At 42.9% G+C, this 16,247-nt stretch overlaps 1 protein-coding gene across 11 annotated transcripts in view; it reads left to right on the top strand.

Annotated features, from left to right (window-relative positions):
* ECPAS (Ecm29 proteasome adaptor and scaffold) overlaps nt 1-15,215 on the top strand; it is a 95,395-nt gene extending 80,180 nt beyond the window's left edge. For all 11 annotated transcript variants that reach the window (XM_026506023.4, XM_044386730.3, XM_026506024.4 and 8 more), the window contains 14 exons: nt 1,295-1,360; nt 2,749-2,838; nt 3,922-3,988; nt 4,558-4,649; nt 4,731-4,797; nt 5,244-5,435; nt 6,014-6,222; nt 7,059-7,102; nt 7,199-7,391; nt 8,760-8,898; nt 10,794-10,899; nt 11,107-11,195; nt 13,465-13,536; nt 14,929-15,215. In XM_026506023.4, coding sequence (XP_026361808.1) covers nt 1,295-1,360; nt 2,749-2,838; nt 3,922-3,988; nt 4,558-4,649; nt 4,731-4,797; nt 5,244-5,435; nt 6,014-6,222; nt 7,059-7,102; nt 7,199-7,391; nt 8,760-8,898; nt 10,794-10,899; nt 11,107-11,195; nt 13,465-13,536; nt 14,929-15,068 — 1,566 coding nt within the window. In that variant the 3' untranslated portion in view covers nt 15,069-15,215. The remainder of the gene's footprint in view (nt 1-1,294; nt 1,361-2,748; nt 2,839-3,921; nt 3,989-4,557; nt 4,650-4,730; nt 4,798-5,243; nt 5,436-6,013; nt 6,223-7,058; nt 7,103-7,198; nt 7,392-8,759; nt 8,899-10,793; nt 10,900-11,106; nt 11,196-13,464; nt 13,537-14,928) is intronic.
* The last annotated feature ends 1,032 nt before the right edge of the window (nt 15,216-16,247 follow it).

The raw sequence follows: 16,247 nt of genomic DNA, 5'->3' as shown, positions 1-16,247 counted from the left end.
TAGTTGAAACATTTACTATGAAAAAATAATGCAGAAGGGGAGAAAGTAATCCCCTAGGAGTCCCCTCTCCCCTACCAGGTCCCCACTGTCAGTTTCCTGGGTCTGTTTTGAAATTCCTTTATAGTCATAGGCTACAGAGCCAAACACACTAATTTAAAAATAGACTGTGAATGTCGTTCTGCAGCTTGCTTTTTGTTGTGGGCTGTGTATCATATCTGTATATAGAGCTGTTCCGTCCCTTTTAATGCATGCATAGTATTCTGCAGTGAGGTGATCTCACATTTGGTCAGAGAGATTATGCAGCATCAGAGGTTGTGCCTGTTCTGTTTCTTCCACACCTTTGCCAACACTGAATAACATCAGTCTGATAAGCAAGAATCTCATCGTTCTACGTTACACCTTCCTGTTTCTAGGGCTGTCCATTGTCTGATCGTATTGTGTCCGTCCCCTACATTCTGTGAATTGTGTGTTTCTATTCCATGCCTGGTTTTGTACTTGTTGATGTTTTTACGTTGGTCTCTGTTTATTAGGACTGTCACGACCCTGTCATGTAGATGGCCAATGCTTTCTATCCGTTTGCTATTTGGTTTTTACCTTGGCTAAAGTACTCTAATAACCAGCTCTCTTTTGCTTTGCCTCTCATGTTGCTCTTTCTTCTCTATCTTCTCTGTTCATCATTCTTTCCTTTTTAGCAGTGGACTTGCTCTGCCTAAGTTCCCACAGCCTGTTTACTAGTGCTGAGAATTAGGAAACAAAGTCTAGCCCAAACTTCGTAGCCTTAGGCCTGTCACTTCTATACGTCTTCCTTTCCTCATTGACCACGTGTGGATAGTTAACCTCCCCTGCAGGGTCATTGTTAGACTGAACTACCGTCGTAGATACGGAGATCTGTTACAGAGTTAAAGCAAAAAACATGTAACATTTTTTATTGCTTAGATACAATTCTTTAAAACCTTAGATAGAAGTTTATGTGGCCTTTTCCCATATTTAGTGGATGGAGAGCGTGAGGCTCAGGGAGGCAGATGACTTGCTCAGAGCCACGCTATGTTAATTTCTAACTACAGTTAATTTCTGATTATTGTCAGAATTTCTCACCTGCAGTGAGATGCTGCCTCCATAGGTGATTGTTGAATGTAGCTCAAAAGAAATTAGAGTTGGACTTATGTTTGAGTTTGCTTTACCTATATATTATTTTTTAAAAATGTCCTCTGGAAGTAAAGCCCTTTTATGGGGGTGTATGTGTGTTCTTCCTAATTGATCGAATATGCTGAGTGACTTGAATTTGTGTCCTCAGGCTGCGATGGATAGTGCTCGACTCAGTGCTGCCAAATCCTCTCCCATGATGGAAACAATCAACATGGTCAGTGCCTCACGTAATAAGGAAGTTTCTTTCTTTGCTTACCTTCGAGTGGAATGTTTCAGTCTTCACGGCCCATTAAATGAAGTAGAGATTTAAGGGATGAGTCAAACAGCTAGTTGATTGCAGTTTTTTTCTTAGTCTAGTTCTTTTTTCTTCTAGATTAATAAACGGAATAATTAGTTCAAATTTGTGTTACATAGAAGAACAATATATTAAAAGATTCCTCTATAAATCTCTCTCTCTTTTGGCCTGCCTGTTTAGAAAGGTTCAGGTAGTTGTCTGTGCCTGAGTATGGTCTTTGGGGAGGACCTACGAAGGTGTCAGCTGGAGGCGTTCATTCAGTGAAAGTGGGTAGCATAAAAGATAGGGAAAGAGAACTGAGCAATGTTGAAATGCTTTAGTTGTAAGAAGGGATTTGCAGAAAGCTGCTTGGCACTGAGGTTCTAAATTCTAACGATCCTGGAGTCTGAGACTGGGGGTCACTAAAGTCTAGAGCCAGCTCTGCTGTGCATACCCCGGAGTGGTTAATTGACAACTCATGAGCTATTGGAGATTATTTTGTTAAGCGGATCGCAAGGCTGGGCAAGAGAAGAAGAAATTTAGTTTTACAGACAAATGCTTACTGGGGAACTATCACCAAAATTTGGTCTAAGGATGTTATGTTTTAGTTGGATTATTGAGGGGAAAAGGAATCTTAATAGGAATGGTTAGCAAACACCTTTTGGATATATATATGCTCATTAATAATAGAATATATGTTATTGCATTTTTAAAAACATAGTATAGCAAATTCATCTAAGAAGTTGACTTTAATAAAATGGCTTGGTAGGGCAGGCCCGCTGAAAATCAGTTTTAATTTCTGTGTTTTACATTAAACATGGATTGGTAAGGAGGAAGAGTAGGCCCAGAGAAATCCTTTCTTGGGGAATTCTAATTTATTTCCTCTTTTAGTAAGTCATTGTTTTTCATGGTTTTTTAAAAAGATTTTTGTTTATCTGATAGAGCATGTGAGCTGGGGGAGGGGCAGAGGGAAGGGAGAGGGACAAGCAGACTCCATGCTGAGCTTAGAGCCGGATGTGGGGCTCGATCTCATCATCCTGAGATCATGACCTGAGTCGAAATCAGGAGTTGGACACTTTACCGACTGAGCCACCCAGGCGCCCCCAAGTTTTGTTTTGTTTGAATGTTGAACCACTGATGAACAGTTTTTCTGTCTGTAGTACAGTGGTGGTTTTTCTGTTGAAATCGGTGCAAAATGAAACTGGCAGTTTTTCAACTTCATGTCGAATCCAGTGGGTACATACTTGACATGGCGGCTTTTAATTGATGCTGTGGTATTGACGTCATCATTTTCTAAGGTTAACTTTATGTTTATTCTTTTCCCAAAGTGCCTGCAATATCTTGATGTGTCGGTGCTGGGTGAGCTTGTTCCTAGATTATGTGAATTGATCAGAAGTGGTGTGGGTCTTGGCACCAAGGTAAGTAAGTGTATTTTTCACAAGAGGAATTTGCATCTTTATTAGTTGGGGCCACAAAAATATAACAGCCATCGTATTTGAAATTCATATTTGTCTGTAAAACTTAATAACATTTTACATGAACCATTTTGTTTCTCTCTGGTTGTACTAATAACTTAAAATATGTAACTCAGAATAGAAAACACGTGACTTATTCAATAAATAGTGTCTGACTTTTTTAGTGGGATCATTTCTGTCCCCTGGTTGCCGTGTACATGCCCTCTGGGTCCCCGCCATGATCAGTCATTAATGGAAATGCTCGTGTAGGTATCAAGGCATGGACGGTGGTGGTAGGTGGTGATTAGCATTTTCACCAGGGCCAGCAGGTGTTTGGCTAGAAAAATGTCCTCCTCTCCAGATCTTTCAAGGGTCAGTCCCTATCCCCACACTTTAAAAACCAACTCACAGTTTTTCTCCTGACAAAATTAATACTTGCTTGCACTTTCACATTTTAGCATTTATAGATCAGGAGGAGGTTAAGGATTGTGCGTGAGGTTTAGGACCCGGAAGGAATCACTGTTAATGTTCCACGATGTTTTCCTCCAGTCTCTTTTCTGTGCCCGTGTCTGCCACGGCATCCTCTTTAACGGCCGTCGAATACTCCGTTGTGTGGCCGTAGCATCGTTTATTTTAGTCCATCAGGGAACATCGGATTTGTTCTCAGCTGTTTTGATATTAAAGAGAGCACTGTGATGAATGTCTTTGGACACATCTGAAGCTATTTGGTTAAATTTGTAGAACTGGAACTGTTAGAACAAGGATGGCCGGGATGACCTATGTGACCTTCCCAAAAGATTGTATTAGTTTTCTTTCTTCCTTGTAGTGTAGGTGAGAGCACACGTCTTCCAGCTGGAAGCTTTGAAAAAAAATCTTTGCATTGCTAATTTAAAATAAGGACCTTCCTCTTTCCAGATTGAATCCTGTAGGGGCTGTTAGGCTTCATATATTTCTCATCTTTTAAATCATTGACACCTAAGACAAAGGGTTTGAGAGACAGAACATTGTGACCATCAAATTTAGACCTTTGCCTTTGTAACCCTGTAGGGAGGCTGTGCCAGTGTCATTGTGTCATTAACTACTCAGTGTCCCCAGGACCTAACACCTTACTCAGGTGAGTTTGTCAAAACCGTGTGTGGTGATACTTCGGTATGGCCATGTCTTGTGTGACAAGGTTTTTAAAAAAATTAAATATCATTCAGACACGCTTGTGATCTTCTCTCTGGTTTTTCTCCCTTTAAACTTCCCCTTCTACCTTTGTTTCTTTGTTTGCAAGAGGTGCGTCGATGATCAAGTTTAGCAAGTGTTCACTGTTTTATAAGTATCAGATTAATTCTTACTGGTTATAAGGAGGTGAGAGTATCTGCCCTTTTGTAGGATTTATTTACCATTTATACCTAATTTTACATCAGCATTTTTCTCTTCTTGGGATCGGCTCCTAGATGGGGCTAATGAACGGTATGAACCTAGCGCTCATTTTTGCAACTTTCCCCACAATATCCTCGATCCGAATTTTATATTGGGTAAAAGGAAGCAAGTGGGTAGTACACATTAACATACACGGGTTCTAAACTAGCATGGGATAAATCAGATATTCATTACAGGGTTGTTTGTTTTGGTCCTGGGAACAGAGTAGAACATTTGGCCTACCAAGTATCGGTTTTTCTTCATTATTTCTAATAGGTAAACTTATGAGTGCTTTGCTTAGTGGCCTGACAGATCGGAACAGTGTAATTCAGAAATCTTGTGCATTTGCCATGGGCCATTTAGTTCGGGTGAGTTGAATTTCTTATTTAATTAAGTAATTATACTTTGATAATTATAAAGAAATAAATGGGGATTGTTTTCTTTTTCAGACCTCCCGGGATAGCAGCACTGAGAAACTCCTGCAGAAGCTCAATGGCTGGTACATGGAGAAAGAAGGTACCTTTTTTCCTTCTCTCTAGTATTTTTATTTTATTTACTAAAGATTTATTTATTTTAGAGAGGGAGCAAGAGAGCGCACATGCGTGCACGGTGGGGGGGGGGGGGGGAGAGGCAGACTCGCTGCTGAGCAGGGAGGAGATGAGGGGCGGGCTCCGTCTCGGGACCCTGGGATCCTGATAGGAGCCAAAATCAAGAGTCAGACTGTCAACTGAGCCACCCCGGCGCCCCCTCTATTGTTTTTAACTTAGATGTGAACGGTCTGGTAAAACAACACAAACCGGGTTTTGCCCTCCGTGATCTCATGGGCTCTGCTAGGAACATTTGGTTGGTGTTACTGCTTTGTTTAGCTGTGGTGCAAGCTGAGCGGTAACCTGTTGAGCTGAGCGAGTCGCCCTCACGACAGTCAGTACCGCACGGATGACTGTGTCTCTGTTCCTCTTCAGAGCCCATCTACAAGACCGCCTGTGCTTTGACCGTCCACGCTATTGGGCGGTACAGCCCCGACGTACTGAAGAGCCACGCCAGAGAAGTGCTGCCTTTGGCGTTTCTGGGCATGCATGAAATCGCCGAGGAGGAGAAATCCGAGAAAGAGGAGTGTGACTTATGGACTGAAGTGTGGCAGGAAAACGTACCTGGTTAGTCATCGGTGCCTTGAATTCACCCTGTTTCTTAAGAACCACAGCTGGAGTTCTTCCTCCTCTTTTTCATGTATAAACTCCGAGAGTTCCTTTCCCAGGACCTTAACAGTATGTGTCCCGTCGGCTTGTAAGCCTGTCCACATTGCTGCCTCCTCAAGGTTGACGCTCAGCGCTCTTCTCTCTCCTCCCTCATTGCCCATGTGAGAGAACAGAACCTCTGCCCAAGCGAAGGAGAGCCTTACAGATTTGAGTTGGGAGAGAGTGGTGATTTTATGGTGCCTTAGAGCGTTATTTTAGACTGGTGCTCCTTCATTCTGTACTTCATCTCCACATGGATAAATGGAAGACGACCATTTGCATGACACCCTCCTGTGGGCATATTCAAGTTCATGAAGTCCTGTGTTGTAAAGATATATCACAACGCTACTCTTGTTCTCTTTCAGAGAGAGGTGTGATCTAACCATTGAGAATTATTGCTTTAGACTGATGGTCACTGACTTTTTTTTTCAGATTAAATAAAAGTTAATTCTTTTTCTCTCTTCAAAGTTGCTTTAATTTTGCTTTTCATAACCTAGGTTCCTTTGGTGGCATTCGGTTATACCTGCAGGAGTTGATTACCATTACCCAGAAGGCTTTGCAGTCTCAGTCTTGGAAAATGAAAGCCCAGGGTGCAATTGCCATGGCATCAATTGCAAAACAGACCAGCTCCCTAGCACCTCCATATCTGGGGATGATCCTGAGCGCATTACTGCAAGGCCTGGCGGGAAGAACGTGGGCAGGAAAGGTAAAGGAACCATTCATGCCCAGTTAAATTTAAGGTATCTGTAAAGGATTATGACTTCATCTTTCATTTTCTATAAGAATTAGCATCTGGTTTTGTGCGATGTCAGATGGATTGTTTTTGTGACCCAGATTTCCTAGCCAATGGGAAGCTTTGGGTAAACTTTGCCTGATTAAATATGCTATTTCATCAAAGTGTAACCCATGTGTTTTTAAATACTGCACAGTAATGCTGGGGATTGATTTTTATGTATCACGTTCAGCTTTCCAAGAGAGGCCTTAGATCATCTACTTGGTTCCATTTTGTCCCTGTTGACCCCATGAACAGATCAGGATTGGGCACACATGAAATTGAGTAGCAGGGCAAGCTGTGTCTAAACCTGGAGCCGAGGGTGCCCATCTCTGAGGCCTGTGAATTAGTCATGTTATACACAAGGGTTGATAGTGGGATACTTAGGGCGAACGCTCAGGGGGGAAGATGAGACTGGCAGCATATCGCAATGCACTCGATGTTGTCACAGTCAGCAGTGGCCAGCGCTGGACTAGAGAAGAAGTGTTGGGCTGGGAATCAGAATTCCGTGATTGCCACATCCGCCTGTTGACCTTGGGCAGGTCAGGTCTCTAGGCTTTATGAAATGGAGATGGAGACCGTTGTCCTGCTCTTGTGGTTTGGAGTAAAACTCTGTGGATGTGCTTGTTAAATAGTTAAGTGTATTAAAGATAAGATGACTCTGGTTAATTTTTGTCCTCGTAGTTATTAAGTGTAATGTAGTCACAATGCGTAGAATGTAAATGACACCTGTGTGCTTAATAGTGTTCCCTCATCTTTCAACACTTTAGGAAGAGCTGTTGAAAGCCATTGCCTGTGTGGTGACAGCTTGCAGGTAAATGTTCTTTCAATGAAGATTCCATTTCTCAAACTGAACCCCGAAGCTGAAGTCTTTATTAACTGTCCCGATGCTTTTGTGTGGCTCCCGTAGTGCAGAGCTGGAAAAGCCTGTGCCCAGTCAGCCCAGCACAAATGAGATTCTCCAGGCTGTTCTGAAGGAGTGTTGCAAAGAGAATCTTAAATACAAGATCGTAGCAATCAGCTGTGCGGCGGATGTCTTGAAGGCCACCAAAGAAGACAGATTCCAGGAGTTTTCTGACATTGTCATACCTCTCATCAAGAAGGTAATGATCACCTGTATCCTCTCAGGTCTAGTTTAGACTTAAAAACTAAAATACAAAAAGAAAAGGAAGGAAGGTTTTTTTTCCTGTATCCTATTTACATATTTTATCAGGATTAGTGTATCTGCACATAGCAGAAAATCTCAAAAACATCATGGCCTCAAACAAGGTAGAGGCTTGTCTGTCACGTAATAGTTGAGCTGTTCTGGCTCTTCACAGCTGCTAGCTCCACCTTCCCCGGAGTGTGGCCACTGTCATCGTGGTCCATGGTGTCACTGCCTTCTAGGCGGGTAATGGCAGAGGAGCTGAAGAAAGGATGAAGGGTTGAAGTTGCCATGTCCGTTCTCTCTCAAGGAGAGTTCTCGGACATCGTTGCTTGGCACTTTTGCTTCTGTTTCGCTGTCCTTAGCCAGCTAGCCACACCTCTGCTGCTCGGGAGGCTAAGAAAGGCAGTCCTCCAGGCGTCTAGTTGCCCTGCGTGGGAGGATGGGAGAGCGGGTGGTTCTTTCTGAACAAAGCAGGAAGATGAGTTCGTTGCAGGGGTTTCCAGCCCGCACGCTGTGACGCTCAAGGCTGTGAGGACTGTGACTTCCAGGAGCGAATGTTGACCTGAAGAGACGGACGGTTTCTGACGTAGTGGTGATAAGCTTTGCCTTTTAAGTGTGTGCAGAAGCCGCCGCAGGCAGCCTAGAGCGAGTGCAGGGAGCTCAGAGGGCCACTGGTAATTGTCTCTGCCATATATTGAGGGACTTTGGTCAAAAAGACTTTGGTTTCATTTGGGAAATGAAGTACTCATTTGTAAAGGCTGGGCACTGGTTCAGAGAACAAAGGTTATGGTTTATCATTTATTTTTTTGTGAAACATGAAATATTTTCAATAGCGTTTTTATTCTTGTGTTGCTGCTAATCTGCAGTTTTCTTTCAACAGAAAGGCTGTTTAAGTCGTTCCTGTTACATAGTGATAGTACGCGGATTTGGGAGACTTGCATATCACCAGCTAGCTGGATAAGTCACTTCTCAGCTTGTTTCCCTTTCTTATTAAGAAAGAGTTTGGATTTGGGTGATTACCGAGTTCTTGCATCTTTAATCCCATGATTCTAATGCAAGTCTTTTTATGTTATATTTAAGATACTACATATACGGTATTTTTTTTCACCTTTCCTAACAGAATCCTTTAAAGGATTTTCCATGTTTATTAGAGAGGTGTAGTATTTCTGTAACAATTCTTTTCACAGATAGGAAGACCCGTGGTAGAGAAGTCAGCATTTAGCTCTTGGTTAACACCTCCTCCTCCTCTCGTACCCGTTTTGCAGCACACCTGTAACTCTGACGGAAAATAAATGTTGCTTTCCTTTGCTTTGATATATCCCAGAACTCCCCTGAAAGCACTGGCGTTCGGACAACCAAAAATGAAGATGAGAATGAGAAGGAAAAGGAGCTCCAGCTGGAGTGTCTGCTGGGAGCCTTTGAGAGCCTGGGCAAAGCCTGGCCCCGAAATGTGGAGACCCAACGTAAGCACCCGGCATTTGAAGAAGAGCTGTCCCCAGAGGTTACCGAACGAGCGTGAGGATGTTCTGGGTGACAGATCGGTTATCGCTTGCTGTATAGTAAGAATCCAGCGTGAACTGTGCTCTGCGTGAGCAGATGATCTCGTTGCCTGCTGTGTCGGGTTGGCGAGGGCTGGTGCTGTAACAGAGCACCACAGACGGGGCGGCTGGAGGGACAGAAACGATTTTCTCACGGTCCTGGAAGCTGGCAGTGTGGGGTCAAGGGGTTGGCAGTGCTGGCTTCTTCTGAAACATCTCTCCTTGGCTTGTAAATGACCGTCTGTGTCTGTGTCCTCATCCCTTCTTACAAGAACACCAGTCAGACCCGATTTAGGCCCACCCCAAGGACCTCTTTCCTGACCCTGTCCCTGTCTTTCAGTAGTCGCATGCTGAGGTACTTGGCGTTAGGACTTCAACATACGAATTTGGGGGACACAGTTCAACCTGTAACAATCATGATAAATTTCATGTAGGTAGTTTGGCCATGAAAAGAGTTCTGGTACTCTTTACGATGCTCTGTTCTGAGGAATCTGTAGAATTTATTAGTGGGTTCTTTCCATCTCAAAATTAAGGGCCTTGTTACCAAATTTTCAATGAAGAGGTGAAATCTGTATTTCACTGAGAAACTTGCAACCTTTTGAGAGATTTTAAAACTGAACATATATTTCCAAAGGATTAAGTAAATAACCACTAAACCGTCGCTGTCGGTTTAGGTCGTAGCTCATTCTGCGGGCCTTAAACGTGGCACGGCGCTGCTCCTGCCTTTTGCTGGTTCCTGCAGTGCTCCCCGCTGACCATCTCGATATTCTCGAATGTTATACAGAATGTTGTTGATTATTCAGGACTGGATATGTCTAAACTCAGACTTAAGGTTGTCTTTGAGCCTTGCCGTTCCTTGTGTGAGCTTTATATAGCGTATTTGCTATGTATTGGAAGGATTTTCCAAAAGACGGAGATTTGTTAAGTGGCCTTATTTCTTGGTATGATGTTGAGGACTGCAGCGGAAGTCCACTTTATTTGACCCCATTAGGACTCCTCTAACTTTTGCTTGATAGGTAGAAAAGTTAAAGTAGGGAATTCTATAAAAAAGATGACACACATCTCAAAACAAAACTGTTTATTTTCATAGAAGACATAGGAATGTACATTCATTTGCTGGTTACTGAGAGGAGGGCCAAGGCCTTTGAGAATTGAACTGTTCCACACTGGCTTTGTATGCACATCTTTCTCATAACGTAGCATCTGCAATTTCTGGTTCTGTTTCTTAAGTGCAACATTCTTCTAGATTTTTACCATCCTGCATCATTTGTGAACCATGCTAAGTTTTATGGCATTTAAAAATAACTACTTTGTTGAGTTTTATACTCCTTTTCAGCAGTTAGCATAATAGTAATTGTGTAATTATAACAAGTGCAGTTGGCATGACATGCTTGGAAAAAGGCGTTGTTGTCTCTCGATAAGCCAGCCATGTGCAGAAGCTTGTGCGTGTCCAGAGTTGAGTTCCCTGCCCCCAGGGTTCTGCTTTCTCTGGCGGTCACCCGGGGTATCTGACAGGAGGAGGTAGTGTGGGTAAGATTTTGTGTTCATTCCTTGGCGAGCGAACATTTGTGAACAGTTACATAGGACCCCTAGGGCAGGGTGGGGGGTGTTCCTGGCCAGGGAAATTTGGGAATTGGGCACAAAGTCATGCCGAAGTTTTTTTTGAGATTTCATGGCTTTAATTAAAGGCATTTATTGTTTTCCTCTCTCCTACTCTCCTTTCTCCGTCCTTCTCTGCTCCAATTTCTCTGTGTCCCTCTGTGTGTCCCTCACTCGCTCTGTCTCTTGTTCCTGTGTGCCCTCTGCCCGGCTCTCCCCAGGTTGTTACCGTCAGGAGCTGTGCAAGCTGATGTGTGAGCGGCTAAAACTGAGCACGTGGAAAGTGCAGCTCGGGGTCCTGCAGTCCATGAACGCCTTTTTTCAGGGGTAATTTTACTTCGTAGTTCAGTCCTTTGTTTTGTCTCCCCCACCCCCTTAGCGTTTTACAGCAAAGCAATGGAATTCTTGTATTTTAAAACTGAAAAGCTGAAGTGACGTCATGAGGTGATAAATGCGGACAGAAATTGTGCCAGAAAGGCTCGGGGCTGTTTCCTCTTAACTAGTAATTTGTACCTTGCTTTCTGGTTTGTACAGATTAATGCTTCTGGAGGAAGAACATGCGGACCCTGAGGCTCTGGCTGAAATTCTCCTTGAAACTTGTAAATCAGTCACGTGTTCTCTAGGTGAGTGGTGCACTGAAGCGGTGAGGACTCCTAATTTTACACCTCGAGCAGTGAAGCTTCCGATATTCCCTCCCTTGTGCTGGGAGCCAGATTTACGGCACAGCTGCTGAACGACCTCGTCTACCTGATCTGTGTCCCCACACTGTGGTATATTAATCTGGAGCTGTACTTTGGGATTGTAACCCCTAGATTGGGAAAATGTTTGTGATAGGTTTTTTGTTTTTTTGTTTTTTGTCTTTTTTACTTTTATTTGGAAATACTTTCAACCTTACAGAGAAGCTGCAGTTACAGTACATATAATACCTGTATGTCTTTTACCCAAAGTCCCCTGTTAGTATTTTGTCCCGGTTACTTCACTGTGTACGTATTTTTGGAACCATTTGACAGCATGTTGGGACGTCACGCCCTTTGACCCCTGGTCCTTCAGTGCGCCGTCCTCAGTACCATCTCAGTACGGTTACCAGCGTAGGTCGTAGGACGCTGACGCGGTAGGCTTAATCGGACTTTTAGCATTCGTATTTTAGGTGTTCAGTTGATTCGACAGTGTTCTTTTATAGACTCCCCCCCACTTCAGTAAGGAATCCAGGCTTATTTATTGAATTTAGCCGTCGTGTCTTTTTAGTTTCCCTGAATCTAGGACACTTCCTGTTATCTCACGTGATATTGACAATTTTGAAGAGAAGTCCCCCTTCTTCTGCTCTACCCCTCCCCCCTGCCTTTTTAAAACTAGAATGTTTCTCATTTGGTGTGTGTTTGATGTTTCCTCATGATTGGATCCAGGTTATGAGTTCCCAGTTGGGAAACTCCGGAAATGAAGCTGTGTCCTCTCACTTCCGGAGGCACAGCGTGTTCATCTGGCCTGCTTGGCGATGTTAATTTTGATTACCTGGTCAAGGTTCTACTCAGTTTTCTTTATTGTGTAGTTGCTGTTTTTCTCCCTTGTGTCTGATAAGCAGCCTGTGGGAGCACGCTTGAAGACCATTCAGACACCCAGCTCGTCCTCCAAACTGTGTCTAAGCAGCAGTCGGAAGACTCCAAGACCATGCAGACACACCACTCCTCTTCACAACGTCCTCTTTAGACTTAGCATGCGTCCATGGTTTTCCCTGAGCCAGTTTTTACTGCGATGATTTTCCGGCTCTGGCGCTTTCTTCATATCTGCCATGTGGCAGTTGGCCTCCTCTAGTAAACAAGATCCCACCTCTCTTTAGGTTTCTGTTAACAGTAGTCATTCGTGGATTTTCTTTTCCCCCCAACTGTTCATAATTAGTTATTTTCCTTAATTAATTTTTTGCTCAGATTGTTCCATATTTGGCCAGGGGAAGTTCCTTTAAGCTGATTCCTATGTCCTATTGGCAGGTCACTGTCATCCTTTTAGGCACCTCTGTACTTTGTAGCATAGAAACGATGTTAAAAGCTCACCCTCTGCTTTCCTTGCCTCGGGTTTGGTTGTGTATTAATTTTTTCCTTAGACAGTGTCACCCCAAAGGAGATGCTGTGTCTAGAATAGACACCAGAGAAACCTCTTCCAGTTGCAACTCTTGGAGGTAGCCTGCCTTCAAATAAAAAACTGGCGGCTTAGACACTCGCCTTTGCAGGGTCTCAGCCAGGTGTCCCTGATGGCCCTTAACCCTCTGGGTTGTGTGATGTTCTCTGCCAAAACGAGGAAGTCATGCAAACCTAAAGACCTTTCTTAGGTATCATGTGACGACAACTCTGTGTTTGAGATAGTGTCCTTTGATTTCTCACTTCTAAAATGGGTCCTTTAAATATTGCCATTTGTTGTGGTGATTGGTATATTGAACTGACAGTTTTTTTGTGTTTGTTTTGTTTTTTTTTTAAAGTAGGGAATGTGGACATGTAACACATTTCAAGTATTTGATGATAATGAGCAAAGTGAAGCTTACTTAAGGGGCGCCTGGGTGGCACAGCGGTTAAGCGTCTGCCTTCGGCTCAGGGCGTGATCCCGGCGATCTGGGATCGAGCCCCACGTCAGGCTCTTCTGCTATGAGCCTGCTTCTTCCTCTCCCGCTCCCCCTGCTTGTGTTCCCTCTCTTGCTGGCTGTCTCTATCTCTGTCGAATAAATAAATAAAATCTTAAAAAAAAAAAAAAAAAAAAAAAAAAAAAAGCTTACTTAAGAACAGGTGTATCTTCCTCTGAATTTGTAATGTCTGAACAACCTTCTTCCGGTAACACTCACTTAATCTTGGAGGTTCTGTTTGTAAGGCCTGTAAAACAAATAATGTGAATATCTGATTTTCTTCTTAGAAAATAAGACCTACTCATCTGTGAGAACAGAAGCTTTATCTGTGATAGAATTACTGCTTAAAAAACTTGAAGGTGAGTTTTTGATTCTTCTGATTGGAGGAGGACCAGAAAGCCAGGATACTTTCTGGCATATATTTTAGAAATTTTTTCTGTTTTTGTTTTTAATAAGCATATACTCTAAAATACGAAGTAGTGCACGTACACTTGAGGTCTACAAAGCTAAAACCTTTAAATGTTATTAAGTGTTTAATCTGTACTCCTTCATTTTATATACTTTTAATGTATTATGAAGCTATAGTTATGTTGAAATAAAAAAGTTTTGTTACCACCATGACTCCTGACGTAATCTGGGTCACTTCCAGTGGCAGAGTGGGGCTTCCGGTCGGTATACACGCCGAGAAACAGAGTGACGCCCTGCAGAGTGGGGATGGGAAACCATTTTAACAGTTGTCTACACAACTCGTCACATTGGACAGCAGTTTGCTTAATCTTATTTTTTTTCCTGTTTTCCTTTTTTTTTTTTTAAACCTTTTATCAAGAAGCAGATTTCTTCTAATGATGAAAGAAAACTCTCATTTTCTCCAGTAGGGTATTTCAAAAGGAGGCCACTTTTTTTCCCTCTCTTCTTTTTTGATTATTCTGAGCCCATAGATTAAGAATGGAGAAGATGGAATAGTTTTCGCTGGAGTCTTGTATATTTGCTGTTTCTACTTCTCTCTCTCTCTTTGCTTAGCAATTAAAGCACCCCTCTTAAGGTTCCATGAAGCAGGCCTTCTAGACTTAGTAACACCACACATCTTATAACCTGCTTTTACTTGTTGAAGTAAAAGAGCCAGGCGCTTAGTCACGTCACTGAATGTTCACAGTACGCCAGATACGTACGGATGTATTCTAGATGAGGACAACAAGGCTAAACAGCAAAACAACCTGCTTGAAACCTTATCACTAGGAAGTGGCAGAACCTCGTAGACAAGGTTTAGGACCTGGTGTACTTTTTGAATTTCTAGAATTTTCAGTATGTGTATAGATCTCTGGTGCTTTAAAGAAAGGAATAATAAAGTTGTCTGTTCAGACTGACTTGGCAATTCTGAAACTTATTCAAGATTTTTTTACTGAGCATATTTTATAAAGAGGTTTTTTTGTGTTGTTAAAACGTGGCTTTTTTGTTGCTGTGTGCTCTGCCTTGACACCTCCTCCTCCCCACTTTGCTTCGGCACCCCTAGGTTCTCTTTGTCCCACCAGCACTGGGGGCAGAGGAGGAATCTCCCTGACATGCTGTCCCATGACTGTCAGTCATTAGGTTTAGAGACAGCTACTGAACCTGTTCTATTCCGAACTGTTATCGGGGGTTGCTTTGCATTTATTTGGGGGATAGGCTATATGGAAGAAAAGCAGAAAGAATAGTTTTAGTTTTTTTGCTTGCTTGTTCTATAAGGATTCTATTTTTCTTCTTTTTCCATTCAGAATCTAAACAGTGGGAAAGTTTGACATCTGAGTGCAGAGTGCTCCTAATTGAGTCTTTAGCTACTCTGGAGACAGACAGCAGACCTGAGCTGCAGGAGAAAGCATCGTTACTGAAGAAAACACTTGAAAATCTGGAATAAATTAGAAGGGGAAGAAAGAAACAAGTGCCATGTTCATTGGGGGTTAAAATGGTGGTATTCTTTGAAAAACCAAGTGGGGAAAAGTAAAGATTAATCTGTAGCATGCATCATTCCTTGGCTGAAATAAAAAAAAAAAAATGCCTTAAATTTTGTTCCTTATTAGCTTTATTTTACTTGATTTTTAAAAGTGTCTGGGCCGAGTGAGCTTAGTGGGACCTTGGATGTTTGAGAGGTGGTTGTTGGTGAAACGGACGGAAATAGTTATGAAAAGAATTAAAGCTGTTATTAAAGCAATAGGCAGAGTCGCAGAGCAAGCTGGATAAAGTCTTAGAACTGCAGCCAAGTTAAATAAAGTTATTTCAGGAAGGGACTCTCTAACTCACTTAGTTTGACCCCTTGCATTACGCCTAAAGAAGTAGGCTAGGAGAGGACGTAGCTTCCGATCTGCGGCCTGTGCCGAGGCTGGGACCCGGGTGTCGCTGCCCTGCCCAGCGCTGCCCCCGGCCTGCCCGAGAAGCTCCCAAGGTGAGGTGTGTGCAGCCCTTGAACCGGAGGCCGACCAACCCATTATCGAAGCGCCATGGGAGTCCTGGGACTCAGAAGCTGAACACTGTCGTTTGTCTAGGGGGTCAGTTTTTAGAAAATCTAGCATCTTTACAGGTTGAGAGAGAGACTTTGGTCTCCATGTGATAATTCCGATCGTCCTTTTACAGGCAGATGAAAGTAGATCAGGACAAGATTGCTTGTTCTGTCTGTATCTGTGGTTGCGTATGTTGCAAAAGCCAAATCAACAATAGCATCATGACCGACCGCTTTGGCTTAGACCATTTATAATCTCAAAACTGTGAAGATGACTTAAAATTTTCCACCCATTTTTAGGCTCACAGTATGACTACGGAATAGGAGGGCAAACATCTTAATTAGCCATTTGGGAATAACATGATATCACTCACAGTAAACAAGTGCAGCTCGGGTTTCTTTTTTTCTGTTTTTTTCTTTTTTTTGTACTGCTCATACTCCTGCCTAAGGGTGTAGGGTCAGGGGGAAAACCAAGTCTAACGCAAGTATTTATGGTCAGCTGACAACCGTGGCTCACCTTGGCTTCCAAGCACAAAATTGGTTTTATAGTCAGTGCTGACCCCTTACATTAATACCAGGGTGGAAACTCCATGGTTATTG

This window comes from Ursus arctos, unplaced genomic scaffold, assembly GCF_023065955.2.
Source record: "Ursus arctos isolate Adak ecotype North America unplaced genomic scaffold, UrsArc2.0 scaffold_18, whole genome shotgun sequence".
Classification (NCBI taxonomy): domain Eukaryota; kingdom Metazoa; phylum Chordata; class Mammalia; order Carnivora; family Ursidae; genus Ursus; species Ursus arctos.
The sequence above is the reverse complement of the archived record's forward strand: the minus strand, read 5'-3'. Positions and strand labels throughout refer to the sequence as shown.